The 16,026-nt window shown below is 39.1% G+C and overlaps 1 protein-coding gene across 1 annotated transcript in view; it reads left to right on the top strand.

The window, feature by feature from the left end:
* The window catches only part of cacna1ha (calcium channel, voltage-dependent, T type, alpha 1H subunit a), a 174,708-nt gene extending 161,176 nt beyond the window's left edge, over positions 1-13,532 (top strand). Inside the window, exons 34-36 of the mRNA XM_061905837.1 lie at positions 3,977-4,151; positions 9,320-9,477; positions 10,690-13,532. Coding sequence (XP_061761821.1) covers positions 3,977-4,151; positions 9,320-9,477; positions 10,690-11,862 — 1,506 coding nt within the window. The 3' untranslated portion in view covers positions 11,863-13,532. The remainder of the gene's footprint in view (positions 1-3,976; positions 4,152-9,319; positions 9,478-10,689) is intronic.
* The last annotated feature ends 2,494 nt before the right edge of the window (positions 13,533-16,026 follow it).

The following is a 16,026-nucleotide window of genomic DNA, read 5'->3' as shown; positions in this document are numbered from 1 at the left end:
TCCATAGATAAGCCGCACCGGACTATAAGCCGTAGGTATATACAATGTGAAAAGAGTTATTTACACAGAAATAATTTGTAAATGTCTATTTACATACCTTAATTGTTTCGAAACAGTGTCTGTAAGACGGCAGTAAAACGGCTGATCAAAAAAAACAAAAGTCATCGTCATGGGCCCACTAGCTGCGGTAGCTAGCTCTCCAATCAGCTAAACAGACTCAATAACGTCATGGTGGCATTTTGGAGAGTTTACTGAGTAATTTGTGAAAGTGAAATAATACAAAAAGAATGGCGTTGTTAGTTAATATTCCAAACACAGACACTTGCAAATGTGTTAGCATATCAGCAAATGCCAACGATAATGGCATGAAAACACTTCTGCAGACATCACACATGGGACAGTTAATCCATCCATTCATTTTCTAGCGCTTGTCCCTTTTGGTGTCGCGAGGGGAGCTGGTGCCAATCTTTAGTTGGTGTCAATTGTTTTAGTTATGTTGTAAAACTTACAAACTTTGCTTGGAGTGAATGAAGATTCCTCCTCAGCAGAACGTTGTGGACGGTTTTACCTGTTTAAAGAATTAAAATAGCTTTCCAATCAGCTAAACAGACTCAATAACTCCATGGTGCCGTTTTGTTCAATTTACTGAGGAACTTGTAAAACTGAAACAATACAAAAATAATGCAGTTTTAAGTTAAAAATACTAACACAGACACTGGTAAACGTGCTGGCATAATAGTTAATGCTAACGATTATAGCATTACGTTAGCACGCACAAATATGCATGAAAACACTCCTATAGACGTCACACATGGGACGGTCTCGGAAGTAAAAATTATTTTAGTTATATTGTAAAACTTACGAACGTTGCTTGCAGTGATAAATGAAAAATCCATATGATTACAAACGCCATAAAGATAGGAAAACTTAATGGCACTTGTACTTCCGGTTTAAAGCTTCAAACAGCAGGAAACACTATCGGCATTCACCCAGCAAAACCTGCAGTGAGCGAACTCGTCCGAAAGATGGCGCCGCAGCACAAAAAATAACACGCCATTCAAGTGTCTCTGCATGTGTTTTATGAAAACTATTCGCTTTATGGCCGTCAGCGAAGAAAAGTCCATAAATTAGCCACACCGTTGTACAAGCCGAGGGTACAAAGCGTAGAAAAAATGTAGCGGATATTAGTCTGGAATTTACGGTATTTTACCTGGCTTTGTCTGGGCTACTGGAGTGGAAGAGACCACAGAGAATGTGTTTGGACATCCTGGTACGAGGGAACCTGATCATTGAACTATGGGCCTATAATAAATAGCCAATGACCCCAAACGACGTCTTGCTGCCCTCGAGACCCGACCTCGGATAAGCGGAAAAAGAGAGCTGGATGGATGACCCCAAAAGGGAAAAGCGGTAGAAAATGGATGGATGGATGGATATTTATAAAATGTTTGTCCATCAACTGATTTGATTGAATTGTTGACACAGTTATTGGGGTATGTGTTTGTCCGGACCGCCGGATGCAGAGACCGCAGGCATGTGTATGAAAAAGCCCTCTTTATTAGGGAAAACAACAAAGATGTGCAGCTGGGAAGTGCACTAGCTTGAATAGGCTTTTGAAGGACTAAACAAAACGATCCAGCCTAGTCCAGAGGACTGGTGGGGGAGCCAGCGCTTAGACAAGCGCTCACATGACATTTCAGCGACAGAAATAGCATTTTTTTAGTTTTTCGAAAGAAAATCTGTAAATTGTGCGGATTTTAAAGATGAAAACTACAAAAATGACCCCCGCACTTTGATTTGTTCAGTCTGTGGCACTCAGTGGAAAAAGGTAGGGCCTGTGTTGGGACATATGAACCATCTTGGTTCGGTAAAGCCAGACCTGTGCAAAATACGGCCCATAAGCCACATGCGGCCCATTAAGATTTTCAATCAGGCCTGCCGGACGTTTTACATATTTTTTTTTAGACCTCTAACATCAAAACTGTTTTCGCCATTGTGATGTGCAGTGCTGTTTTTAGATGGCCGTAACTCTTGAGCTATAGAAAATATTTCAATGGTTGAAATCTGCATTTTTGGATGTTGTAAGAGTTATTACAGTAATCTACATCACAGCAGTTTAGACGAGGAACAAAGAGTGGGCGGGGCTTGTTTTCAGAGCAGCCTTCCCAAACGCATGTGTCAGAATCATATGCGTAAGCAGATTTTTCAACAAAGTTCTGCATAGAAGTGATAATATATAATTTTGTAGGTGTTTATTACCCTTTGTTACATTTTTGTTGTGTTTTGCTTGTAAAAGATGTCTATGGGGGAGCTGGTCTGAGAAGTAAAAGAGTAACATTCATATGTTGTTAATATTCAGTGTTTTATTGTTAATAGTTAATATTGTAAATCCCACTTTCTTTATTGTATATGTACATGTTGAGAGTCCGGTTCAGTAAAAAAACTGTAAAATTCCATTCTGTTTTTTTGAGGTGGTCTGTCTTAACTTTTTTTAGAATTCCATCGGACGTTGTGACTTTTGCTATTAGTGTTCCTGGAAAAAAAGGGATCCAAACACACATACTGTACAGCTAAATGTGTATATATCATTTCTACACACATGCACATTGGCGCCCCCAGCCACATTTTCTTCTTTCAATGTGGCCCACGAGTCAAAATATTTGCCCAGCTCTGGGTTATGCCGCTAAAACCTGAAGCAGTTTTCCACAAAATGTGACACAGGCCCTAAGTATTTTATCTGCACTCTTTAATCAATTCATAATTACTACTTTGATTTATGATTTTATGCCAAACAATTGCCTTGCATGCAAATTGTGCTCCACGGATAAAAACTGTCTTGCTCACGTGGTCTGCCTCCAAAACTGCCATGTTGTTTTCTAGTCAGGTTAAGACGCAGGTGTCAAATTCATGGGCCAGCCAGATCGTTATTTTATCTGGTCCGCAAACACCTGGAAATGACATGTCAATAAAGTACTTGATATTTTCTCATTAATTATAATGGATTTTTTTCATTTCGACAGAAAAAATATATGTAGGGCTTGAAATGGCATACCTTTTTGAACTTGAATAGTATCCAATATTATAACAAATATTACAGAATATGATCATTCTTTCCAAACATGTTTTGTGTGAATAAAAATAAATAAAAAATAACTATACAGAAAAATACCAATCAAATTAATAAATATGACAATACATTTTACGTTGTTCTTTAGAGCATACTACTGTAAATTGAATGGAACTACTACTGTTTTTTACGTTAACATTCTGTTGACTGAGCTGCCAGTTTTTACTGTAAAATCTACGGTTGTTGTTTTTAACGGTGTATTACTCTAAATAGAAAGAGTTTAAATTTGTTTTTACGGTAGAAAAACTGTCAGCAAAGTTGCCAGAATAAAAAAAAAATCACTTGTACTGTTTTTCCATTAACAGTTCAAATTTAACACAAACATGCTGGCAAATAAGCTGCCAGCTTTTTTTTCTGTGAACAAACCCTAAAAATCAGTGGTACTGTTTTGTAAAAAATTTTTAATGAAAAAAAAAATAAAAATACTATATTTTACAGTAAAATTTTGTAAACGCAAAGTTTTTACTGCTACAATCGGGCGGAAGGCGGAGTACACCCTGCACAAGTCGCCACCTCATCGCAGGGCCAACACTTCCGCCCGATTGTAGCTGAGATAGGCGCCAGCGCCTCCCGCAACTCCAAAAGGGAATAAGCAGTAGAAAATGGATGGATGGATTGAAAGTTTTTACTGTAAAATCGACAGTCTACTTAAAACAATTTATATAATTAATAATGAAATCCAGAGGCACATTCATACATTATTCCCTGTTACAAGCGACCCTCTGATGGCAGTCATAACTGCAATGTGGCCCTCAATAAAAAAACAGTTTGACATCCCTGTATTAAGACATAGCAAGTGTACTTGCTAACATGTGACAGTACTGAGTCTGTGGTCTTTGTCTCCCCCAGGAGGCGGTGGCGGTGCAGTGCAGTGACGAGGACGCCCAGCAGGTCTCAGAGAAGATGTCCGTGTCCAGGATGCACTCTCTGCCCAATGACAGCTACATGTTCCGCCCGGTGCGGCCCGCCAGCGCTCCTTTCCCTCTGCAGGAAGTGGATGTCGGCGCTCACGACCAGCATTCAGGTATCTTCTTGTCTGCGACGTTCCATAAGAATGTGTCCTAAATCCGGACGCCTGGTTGGGTTTTCAGTGTTTAACCGCCTCTCTGTGAGTTAAGAATGACTCTCCACTAGACTAAACACGGCGCCGCACTCCTCTGACAAGTTTGTTATTTGTCCGCTACTCATGCTGCTCGGGGGCAGCAGCCTAAGCAGAGAAGCCCAGACTTCTGCCTTTATGTTGGGTTTTGTTAGTGTTCACCGGTGTTTTGTGTTAGGTTGGTAGGTTGGTAGGTATGTCTTTATTGTAATTGCACAAGTACAAACCCTGTTTCCATATGAGTTGGGGAATTGTGTTAGATGTAAATATAAACGGAATACAATGATTTCCAAATAATTTTCAACACATATTCAGCTGACTATGCTACTAAGACAACATATTTGATGTTCAAACTGATAACCATTTTTTTTTTTTTGGCAAATAATCATTAACTTTAGAATTTGATACCAGCAACACGTGACAAAAAAGTTGGGAAAGGTGGCAATAAATACTGATAAAGTTGAGGAATGCTCATCAAACACTTATTTGGAACATTCCACAGGTGTGCAGGCTAATTGGGAACAGTTGGGTGCCATAGTTTGGTATAAAAGCAGCTTCCATGAAATGCTAAGTAATTCACAAACAGGGATGGGGTGAGGGTCACCACTTTATAAGCAAATTGGCGAACAGTTTTAAAACAACATTTCTCAACGAGCTATTGCAAAGAATTTAGGGATTTTACCATCGACGGGTGGTAAAATCATCAAAAGGTTCAGAGAATCTGAAGAAATCACTGCACGTAAGCGATGATATTATGGACTTTAGATCCCTCAGGCAGGACTGCATCAAAAACCGACATCAGTGTGTGAAGGATATCACCACATGGGCTCAAGAACACTTCATAAACCACTGTCAGTAACTACAGTTGGTCACCACATCTGTAAGTGCAAGTTAAAACTCTACTATGCAAAGCCAAACACATTTATGTATAAGTATAGAAACTTATAGATAACGTAGTATAGAAAGGTGAGAAAAAAGTAAAAACTGTGGAAGGGAGAGGGGGATGAGTAAAAAAAAGGTTTTGTCTCAGACTTGGGAAGGGGTCCAGACTGAGGCCAAGAAAAACAAAAACATATAGCCATAAGCACACATAAACATGTTATATAGAATCCACAAAACTTGCAACTGAGGGGAGGGAATGGGGGCTACGGTGGCAGGCTGCTGCTATTTAAAGCGCAACTCCGATGTCCATCACCCCTACCATGTGGGGTAAAACGTCAAAGGCACGGATGCAGAAGAAATCATGGTAAAGGCGAATTCTTTGTCCGCTGTTCAGTTCGACAGGCTGTCATGAGGATCTCACACGAAGAAGGCTCCATGTTTAGATTGTCCCATATTTTATACCAGGGGTGTCCAAAGTACAGCCTGTGAGCCAAATGCGGCCCGCCGGCGTCTTCAATTTGGCCCGCGAGACATCATGAGTTTAATAAGAAATCTTATATTCATTTAACATTTTAAATGCTGCTATTTTTACACAATCTATTGGAAAACATTTGTTTTTCCTGGTCAAAAACTTTTTATGTTTGGAATGTGCTGCATCTATTTGGCTCTTATAGGTGTTGATGTGACGTCTGGCAACTTTGGCAAGCTTGCAGATAACGAAGTAGAGCCATTAAGGCCTACTTCACTAGTTGTAGTAGTAGTACTGGAAAACTGTATCTGTACATTACTGGAAGATCTTTTTTTCTCCTACTTCCACTTTTACTTCATTAGATATTTTGGAGGTTGCCAGACGTCGTCGTCCTATCAACACCTGTAAAAGCTGAGTGACTGACTAAACTATCTCGTAGATACAACCATGGCACTACTACAACAAACCTGAAACAGTTATCAATACTAGTTATTACTTACCCATCGATTTAATCCACTCTATGACCCTCCCTAGTGTGCCTCTGATTGCCTCGCCAGTGTCTGACCATGTCTGTGACCCAGACCGCTCAAGCTGCAGTGCCCTCGGTCAAATTTCAAAAATATATTTACAAAAACTTGTTTATTTATACAAATTCTTAATTTATGTGTATGTTCCATTTTTGTATTTATAAATTTGATTTATATATTTTCAAATCTCAAAAAGACATTTACAAATACGCGTTTATTTATACAAACTATTTATTTATTTGTATATTAATTTGTATTTTATTTGTATATTCAATAATACATGCATACAGTGAAGAAAATAAGTATTTGAACACCCTGCTATTTTGCAAGTTCTCCCACTTAGAAATCATGGAGGGGTCTGAAATTTTCACCGTAGCTGCATGTCTACTGTAAGGGATAACCTAAAAAGAAAAATGCGGAAATCACAATCTATGATTTTTTAACAATTTATTTGTGTGATAAAGCTGAAAATAAGTATTTGAAAACCAACATTAATATTTGGTAGACTAGCCTTTGTTTGCAATTACAGAGGTCAAACGTTTCCTGTAGTTCTTCACAAGATTTGCACAGACTGCAGGGGGATTTTTGGCCCCCTCCTCCACACAGATCTTCTCTAGATCAGTCAGGTTTCTGGGCTTTCACTGAGAAACACAAACTTTAAGCTCCCTCCAAAGATTTTCAATTGGATTTAGGTCTGGAGACTGGCTAGGCCATTCCGGAACCTTGATATGGTTCTTACGAAGCCACTTCTTGGTTTTCCTGGCTGTGTGCTTTGGGTCATTGTCATGTTGGAAGATCCAGCCACGACTCATCTTCAATGATCTGACTGAGTGAAGGAGGTTTTTGGCCAAAATCTCACAATACATGGCTGCAGTCATCCTCTCCTTAATACAGTACAGTCGTCCTGTCCCATGAGCAGAAAAACACCCCCGAAGCATGATGCTACCACCCCCATGCTTCACAGTAGGGATGGTGTTCTTGGGATGGTACGCATCATTCTTCTTCCTCCAAACACGCATAGTTCAATTATGACCAAAAAGGTCAATTTTGGTCTCATCTGTCCACAAAACTCTCTCCCATGACACCTCTGGATCATCCAAATGGTCATTGGCAAACTTAAGACGGGCCTTAACATGTGCTGGTGTAAGCAGGGGAACCTTCCGTGCCATGCATGATTTCAAACCATGACGTCTTAGTGTATTACCAACAGTGACCATGGAAACAAGTCCTGCTGTGTAGTCCTGGGCTGATTCACCTTTCTTAGCATCATGGAAACCCCACCAGGTGATATCTTGCATGGAGCTCCACTCCCATTGAGATTGGCCGTCATGTTTAGCTTCTTCCATTTTCCAATGATTGCTCCAACAGTGGACCTTTTTTCACCAAGCTGCTTGGCAATTTCTCCGTAGCCCTTTCCATCCTTGTAGAGTTGTACAATTACATGTATGTCTCTGGTGTCTTTGGACAGCTCTTCGCTCTTAGCCATGCTGAATGTTTGGATCTCACTGATTGTATGGGGTGGACAGGTGTCTTTATGCAGCTAACGACCTCACACAGGTGCAACTGATTCAGGATAATACAGTGGAGTGGAGGAGGACTTTTAAAGGCGGACTAACAGGTCTTTGAGGCTCAGAATTCTAGCTGATAGACAGGTGTTTAAATACTTATTTTCAGCTGTATCACACAAACAATTGTTAAAAAATCATAGATTGTGATTTCTGGATTTTTCTTTTTAGGTTCAATCAATCAATCAATGTTTATTTATACAGCCCCAAATCACAAATGTCTCAAATGACTGCACAAATCATTACGACTACAACATCCTCGGAAGAACCCACAAAATGGCAAGGAAACCTCACACCCAGTGGGCAGGGAGAATTCACATCCAGTGGGACGCCAGTGACAATGCTGACTATGAGAAACCTTGGAGAGGACCTCTGATGTGGGCAACCCCCCCCCCCCCCCCCCTAGGGGACCGAAAGCAATGGATGTCGAGCGGGTCCAACATGATACTGTGAAAGTTCAATCCATAGTGGCTCCAACACAGCCGCGAGAGTTCAGTTCAAGCGGATCCAAGACAGCAGCGAGAGTCCCGTCCACAGGAGACCATCTCAAGCGGAGGCGGGTCAGCAGCGTAGAGATGTCCCCAATTGATACAGGCGAGCGGTACATCCTGGGTCCCGACGAGCGGTCCATCATGGGTCTCGACTCTGGACAGCCAGTACTTCATCCATGGTTATCGGACCGGACCCCCTCCACAAGGGAGGGGGGGACATAGGAGAAAGAAAAGAAGCGGCAGATCAACTGGTCTAAAAAGGAGGTCTATTTAAAGGCTAGAGTATACAGATGAGTTTTAAGGTGAGACTTAAATGCTTCTACTGAGGTAGCATCTCGAACTGTTACCGGGAGGGCATTCCAGAGTACTGGAGCCCGAACGGAAAACGCTCTATAGCCCGCAGACTTTTTTTGAGCTCTAGGAATCACTAATAAGCCGGAGTCTTTTGAACGCAGATTTCTTGCCGGGACATATGGTACAATACAATCGGCAAGATAGGCTGGAGCTAAACCGTGTAGTATTTTATACGTAAGTAGTAAAACCTTAAAGTCACATCTTATGTGCACAGGAAGCCAGTGCAGGTGAGCCAGTATAGGCGTAATATGATCAAACTTTCTTGTTCTTGTCAAAAGTCTAGCAGCCGCATTTTGTACCATCTGTAATCTTTTAATGCTAGACATGGGGAGACCCGAAAATAATATGTTACAGCAATCGAGACGAGACGTAACAAACGCATGGATAATGATCTCAGCGTCTTTAGTGGACAGCATGGAGCGAATTTTAGCGATATTACGGAGATGAAAGAAGGCTGTTATCTCTCATACAGTGGACATGCACCTACTGTGAAAATTTCAGACCCCTCCATGATTTCTAATTGGGAGAACTTGCAAAATTGCAGGGTGTTCAAAAACTTATTTTGTTGACTGTATCTATAAATATCATATTGATATATACAGTATAAGTTTATTGACAATGAGGAAATTCTACTTCCATAGGTATCTGATGGTCAGAGATCCTCTCAAGGCAAAGTATTCAAATTGTCTTTTTTTTTAAGTAAATCCAATGAGATGATTCCAACTAACCGGACTTGCTCCAATGTTTTAAGAATGACATTAGGACATTTATGGTTTTTCATACAAGAAATATTTCCACACTTTAGGCTCGCTGACGTCAGTTCGCTCTCAGCCATGTGAGAGCCAAGCTCTGCTGCAGGTCCCCGACCTTTCCCCCGTCCGGCCCCGCCTCCATCCCTCCGTCAACTTGCCCCGCCTGGCCCCGCCCACGCCTAGCCCCTCCCCTCGGGCACTACGCAGACAGGTGAGTGGCGCCCAAGCAAATTTGAACATGTGGAGAAAAGAAAACAAAATAATACATTTTCAACTAATTATTTAAATGTGTTATTAAGTCAATTATATTAGGAACAATACATAATAAATATGTCAATATTTATTTAAAACACATTTATATTTAATTATTTTGTGATTTCATTATTTTCATTGCGTGTATCACAAGTTATTTAAAATATTTAGTAAAATAATGATTTAATTAAGGATTTTGGTATTTAATTATACAAATAAGTTTTTTTTAAATTTGTGATATTGTTATTTCATGATTTAATTAAGTATTTCACAATTAATTTAATCGTTTATTTCATGATGTTATGTTATTTAATGACTTGAACATGTAATGACATGAATATTTTGGAATTTAAATCATCACTGATTACATAATTTAATGATTTCGTTATGTTTCATAAATAATACATTATTTATGTCATAATATATATATATATATATATTTATTTAATGATTTGAACATGTAATGACACAAATAAATATATACATATTTTTTGTATCTAATTTATTATTGAGTTTATTATTTTATGATCGAATTAATTATTGCAAGATTAATTTATATATTGATTAATTTAATGACCTGATTATTCAATGGCACATAATTATGTAAACATTTGTTCATTAATTTGATTTTGTCCCATTTGACTTACTCAGGTCAGCGCTTCATGAACTTATTTAATATGTAAATATTTATCAGGATTTGAAATAGATAAAATACTGTCTTTAAAATAAAACTGTATCAAATGAACAATATTAGTGTGTCAAACTCACCCGGCCAGTCAGTGGGCGGGGCTAACATGGCTCTAGTCCAATCTTTGCAAGTGAAGATTCCAGGTACACCTATCAGGTGTGAGAATCTGGCAACTAATAAATTAATTAACATATTTATGGGATGACAAGGGCAAAATGGGACAATATTTAAATAATAATTTATTTTATTTAATAAATCAATCAGTCAATAAATAATTACATTGTGAAATAGTAATTTAAATCATGAAATAATAAAACAAATAATTAATTATTAATTTAACGTCCATACACATATACTAACGTTGGTATGTGTTTATTGGTAACGATAAAATATTTAATGACACATATTACTAAATATGTATTACATTATGTCCCATATGAGCCTCCATAGTGTCATGTGTAAAAGACTGATTGGACGTTGCAGGTGGCGGTGAAACTGGATTCTGTGGAAGTCCAAAGTTTCGAGCAACACGAGGGGCCCGTCCATCTCCCGCCGCCGTCGCCTTCACCGCTCGTCCCTCTCAATCCTTCTCCTCTCCCTCATTTAAGCCCCTCCCCTGTTCCCTTGCCTCCTCCGCCACCATCGCCCTTGCTTCTGCTGCCGCCACCCCGCTCCCCTCGCCTCCTGCTCCGCACTGGCAGCCTCCACAGGCCGAGGCCGTCCTCTGCTGCCTCTCTCGTCGACCCGGTCGACGAGGAGGTGTGTCACATCACCAGGTTGGCCCGCCGCAGGCAGTACGGCGACGCCGGCGACAGGGAGGACATCCAGGGGAAGGCCCCGCGTAGCCACTCCCTTTCTCCTTACATTGACTCCACTTCCTCGCCTGTTGCCTCCACCGGGCTTTTGGATGCAGACCAGAAGGACCGGGACTTCCGGGAAGGCTTCAGCATGGACACCAGGCGCGAGCCCTCACTGTTGTCCGCTGTTTACTCCGACGAGCATCGGCGCCACTCTATCGAGGTGTGCTTGCCTCAAGACGAACACCTAAAAGTCGAAAAACCCCACAAGGAGAAGGGAACGTTCCCTATGAGGGTGCAGTCGTTTGGAGGCGGACACCGCAAGAAGAAGACGAGTCCTCCTTGCATTTCCATTCATCCTCCTTCCGAGCGGGAGCACCCTCCCTCGCCACCTAAACTGGCCGACTGCAGCATGATGCTGAGACGACGCACGCCATCTTACGACCTGAGCGCACACACCCAAGAGAGTTCGACGGACCCGCAGCCGCCCTCGCCGGTGCACCGAGTGCTCGTACCGCACTCCCTGACACCTTCTCCGGTGTCCACGCCCACGCGCATGTACACACCTCCATACCCGTCCACACCCACGCACCCGCCCATCCCTATCAGTCCAAATATCTTCATCCAGCCGCACGCCCCTCTCCTACCGACGCCTTTCTCCCAGACCCGACACCTCCCGCCGGGCGCCAGGCACGCCTCTCTCGGCAGGGAATGCATTCCCCTCCCCCAATTCACCTTCGACCAACCGCAGTCCAGATACCTGTCAGACAACGACCCCGCCATGTGCGCTTCGCCGTTTGACAGCAGACTGGGAAGCGGCGCCGGATTCAGCGCCAAGAACCGGCGAACCGCCCAGTGAGCATCGGGAACAGGAAGGGAATTCCAAAATGGAGTCAAAGCCGAACTCTGGGAAGAGTTTTCCGCGAGCAAACTCTTTTGTCTTTCTGGAAGTTTGTGGATCGCAGACCTCAGACACAACAGACGTCGTCCAATCCCGCAGTGGATCTTCCGTCTGGATCCAGATCCAGGGAGGCAGCGTCCCAACAGTTTCCAACGTACATGTCGTGTTCGGGACTCTCCAGGACTAAAGCCACCTAACTCTGTAGCCAAAGTTTTTTTGACCCACCCACGCGAGCCAATCAGGAAGCAGCGTCTGGCTGACAACCTCCAAACCTTTTACAGGAAGCGGTTTGTGAAGCGCGAGTGTGGGGCGGGACTACGGGATATGCAACTTCAGGTTTTCTACAGAAGTTCTGCTTACCCTCTCTTCTGCTCCTCGATCACATTGATCCCAGCAGATTTACGCCTGTTTCTTCCCGTGTGTGCGTGTTTCTACGTTTTCCGACTCAAAAATCTGTAGAATTTACGGTAAAAAAACAGGTAGGCACAGTCCGCAGGATTTTGACATGCAAGTTGTTTTTACAGTGAGATACTGTAAATGGATAAATGGTACCGCTATTTTTACAGTCAGAATCTCGTTACTGAGCTGCCAAAATTTTAGAGTAATGTTTTTTTCCCCCTCATTTGCTGTAATGCAATGTAAAACAGATCGTAGATTTAACGATGAAATACTGGCATCTTAGTCACAATTTTACAGTAAAAATTACATTTACACACAAAAAAATGCTGGATTATTTTGCTAACCCGATTTATGAGTTGCGAGTGTTGGGTTGAATTTTGGAGTTATTATTATGAAGAGCAATCAATTTTTTGGGCTAAAAGAGTATTATTTTAACTCAATTTCTGGGTTGCGCAACCCAATTAGGGAATAACCCAACATTGTAGTGAGCATAACTCAGCTTTTTTGTTCAAAATAAACTCAACCCAATAGTTGGGTTATGAATCAACCAACATTGAGTTAGCTTAACCCAACTTTTGGGTTAAAGAATTGAACCCAATAGTTTGGTTGAAAATAACCCAACATTAAGTTATCATAACTCAACTTTTTGGTTAAATAAATGAACACAAAAGTCTGGTTGAAAAAGATAACCCAAAATGTTGAATTAAGATAACTCAAATAAGGGGTTGGTCCTTTTCTGAACCATTATTTTTTAACCCATATTTTTTTAGTGTGTAGCGTCATTCCTTTTACAGTAAGTTGGCGTAAACCTCTGTAAAATTGAAGGTAAAATTTTGGCAACTGAGCTGTAAAATCTACTGACACTGTTGTATTTCTTAACAGCGCATTACTGTAAATAAAAAAATATCTTTACCATAATATGCTGATGAAATTTGTGTTACTATAAAATCTACAGTACTGTGATTTTTTATTTTTACAGTGCATTATTGTAAATAGAAAAAAAAAATGGAACCAATTGTTTTACAGTTAAGTTTGGTAACTATTTAATTTTAATTTTTTTTTCCTGAAAAATATACTAGCATTTTTTTTCAACTGTGCATTACTGTAAATAAAAAATCGTATCACTGTTATTTTCAGTATGGGATGAGTAATTGAAATCTATGGTCTTTTTTTTACTGTCCATTAATGTCAATTTAATTTATTTTTAGGGTTAAAATTCTGCCAACTGAGCTGCTTTTTTTTTTTTTTTTCATCAAAAAATGCTTGGCCATTTTTACTACAGTGCATTACAATAAATATATATATATATATATATATATATATATATATATATATATAAAAACGGTACCACTGTTATTGTTATGATAAAACTCTGGCAACTGATCTGCTAGTTTTTTACTAAAAAATTGTAGGGACATTTTTCCAACTGTGCAATATTAAAAACCTAAAAACGGTACTGCTGTTATTTTTAGGGGTAAAATTCTGCTAACTGAACTGCTAGTTTTTTTCCCCAAAAATATGTATTTTTACTACAGTGCATTACTGTAAATCACAAAAACAGTACCACTGTTATTTTTACTAGCGACTTTCGAAAAATTGACTGCCATTTCTTTACAGTGCATTACTGTACATCAAAAAAGGTACTACTGTTGTTTTTACGATAAAATTATGGTGGAATTCTGATAAATGTAAAATCTACGGTACCGTTGTTATTTTTAGGGTAACATTTTAACAAATAAAATGATAGTTTTTGCGGGAAAAATCTACGACAATTTGTTACAGTGCATTTTTGTAAATCAAAAAACGGTACCACTGTTGTTTTTAATATTAAATTCTGGCAAATGAGCGGCTAGTTTTTATTGGAAAAATCTACGGCCATTTTAATTACAGTGCATTATTGAAAATTGAAAAAAAGTACGACTGTCATTTTTCAGTAAAATTCTGGATGCAATTTGAGTTACTTTAAAATCTACAATACTGTCATTTTTCTTACTCACTGTTACTTACTGTTATTTTTCATTACGGTAAATGGAAAAACGGAACCAATGTAATTTTGACGATTACATTTTAGGGACTACGCTGCCAAATTTTACTATAGAATTTACAGCCATTGTTTTTACACTGCATTAATGTAAACAGAAAAAGGGTAATACTGTTATTTTTACGATAACATTTTAGCGACTGAGCTGCCAAATTTGGCCATAAACTGTTTTTACAGTTCATTGATGTAAATGGAAAAACGGTATTACTGTTATTTTTATGACAACATTTTAGCGACTGAGCTGCCAAATTTGACTATGAAATGTACAGTCGTTTTTACAGTTAATTTCTGTAAATGGGAACAAGGTAATTCTGTTATTTTAATGATAACATTTTAGCTACTGAGTTGCCAAATTTTACTGTACAATTTACGGCCATTGTTTTTACAATGGATTACTGTAAACATATTTTTACCATACCACTTTAAACACTAAGCTGCCAGTTTTTTACTGGAAAATCTACATTTGTTTTTACAGTGCATTATTGTAGATTGAAAAATGGTACTACTGTTATTTTCATATTTTACCAACTGAGCTGCCAAATTTTACCATAAAATGTATGGTTATTGGTTTTACAATGCATTAAAGAAAATGGGAAAAACGGTACTACTGATATTTTCATGATAAAATTTCAGCGACTGAGCTGCCAAATTTTACTGTAAAATCTACAATCATTTTTACAGTGCATTACTGTAAACCGAAAAACATTACTCATATTCTTTTTATGATAGCATTTTAGCGACTGAGCTGCTAAATCTACTGGAAAATCTACGGTTACAGTGCATTACTTTAAATGGAAAAACGGTACCATAGTTATTTTTACCATAACATATTAGCAACTGAGCTGCCACATTTTATCGTAAAAGTTACGGTCATTGGTTTTACAATACATTACTGTAATTGGGGAAAAAAAACAAAACTACTGTTATATTCATGAAAACATTTTAGTGACTGAGCTGCCAAATTTTACTGTAAAATTTAGGCTCGTTGTTTTTACAATGCATTACTGTAAATGGAAAAAACGACACCAGTCTTATGTTTCCAATAACATTTTAGCGAATGAACTGCCAAATTTCAACCGTAAAATTTACGGTCATTGTTTTTCATTGCATTACTGTTAATGGGAAAAACGGTACAACTGTTATTTTTATGATAACATTTTTGCGACAGAGCTGCCAAATTTTATTATGAAATTTAGGGTCATTCTTTTACAATGCATTACTGTAAATGGGAAAACACAGTACAACTGTTATTTTTATAAATTAATTTCAGCGACTTAGCTGCCAAATTTTACTGTAAAATGTTGTGTCTACAGTGCATTACTGTAAACAGAAAAACGGTACCATAGTTATTTTTACGATAAAATTTTAGCGACTGAGCTGCCAAATTTTATTGTAGCATTTACGGTCATTGCTTTTACAGTGCATTACTGTAAATGGGGGGAAAACGGTATTACTGTTATTTGTTTGATAACATTTTAGCAACAGAGCTGCCAAATTTTACTGTAAAATTTACAGTCGTTGTTTTTACAGTGCATTAATGTTTTTTTTTTTACGATAAAACTTTGGCCACTGAGCTGGCAGTTTTTACTGGAAAATCTATGGTTGTTTTTGCAGTGCATTACTGTAGATGGAAAAATGGTCCCACTGTTAATTTTACAATAACATTTTAGAGTATAAGCTGA

This window comes from Nerophis ophidion, linkage group LG07, assembly GCF_033978795.1.
Source record: "Nerophis ophidion isolate RoL-2023_Sa linkage group LG07, RoL_Noph_v1.0, whole genome shotgun sequence".
Taxonomy (NCBI): domain Eukaryota; kingdom Metazoa; phylum Chordata; class Actinopteri; order Syngnathiformes; family Syngnathidae; genus Nerophis; species Nerophis ophidion.
This window is presented reverse-complemented; position numbering and strand designations above follow the sequence as displayed.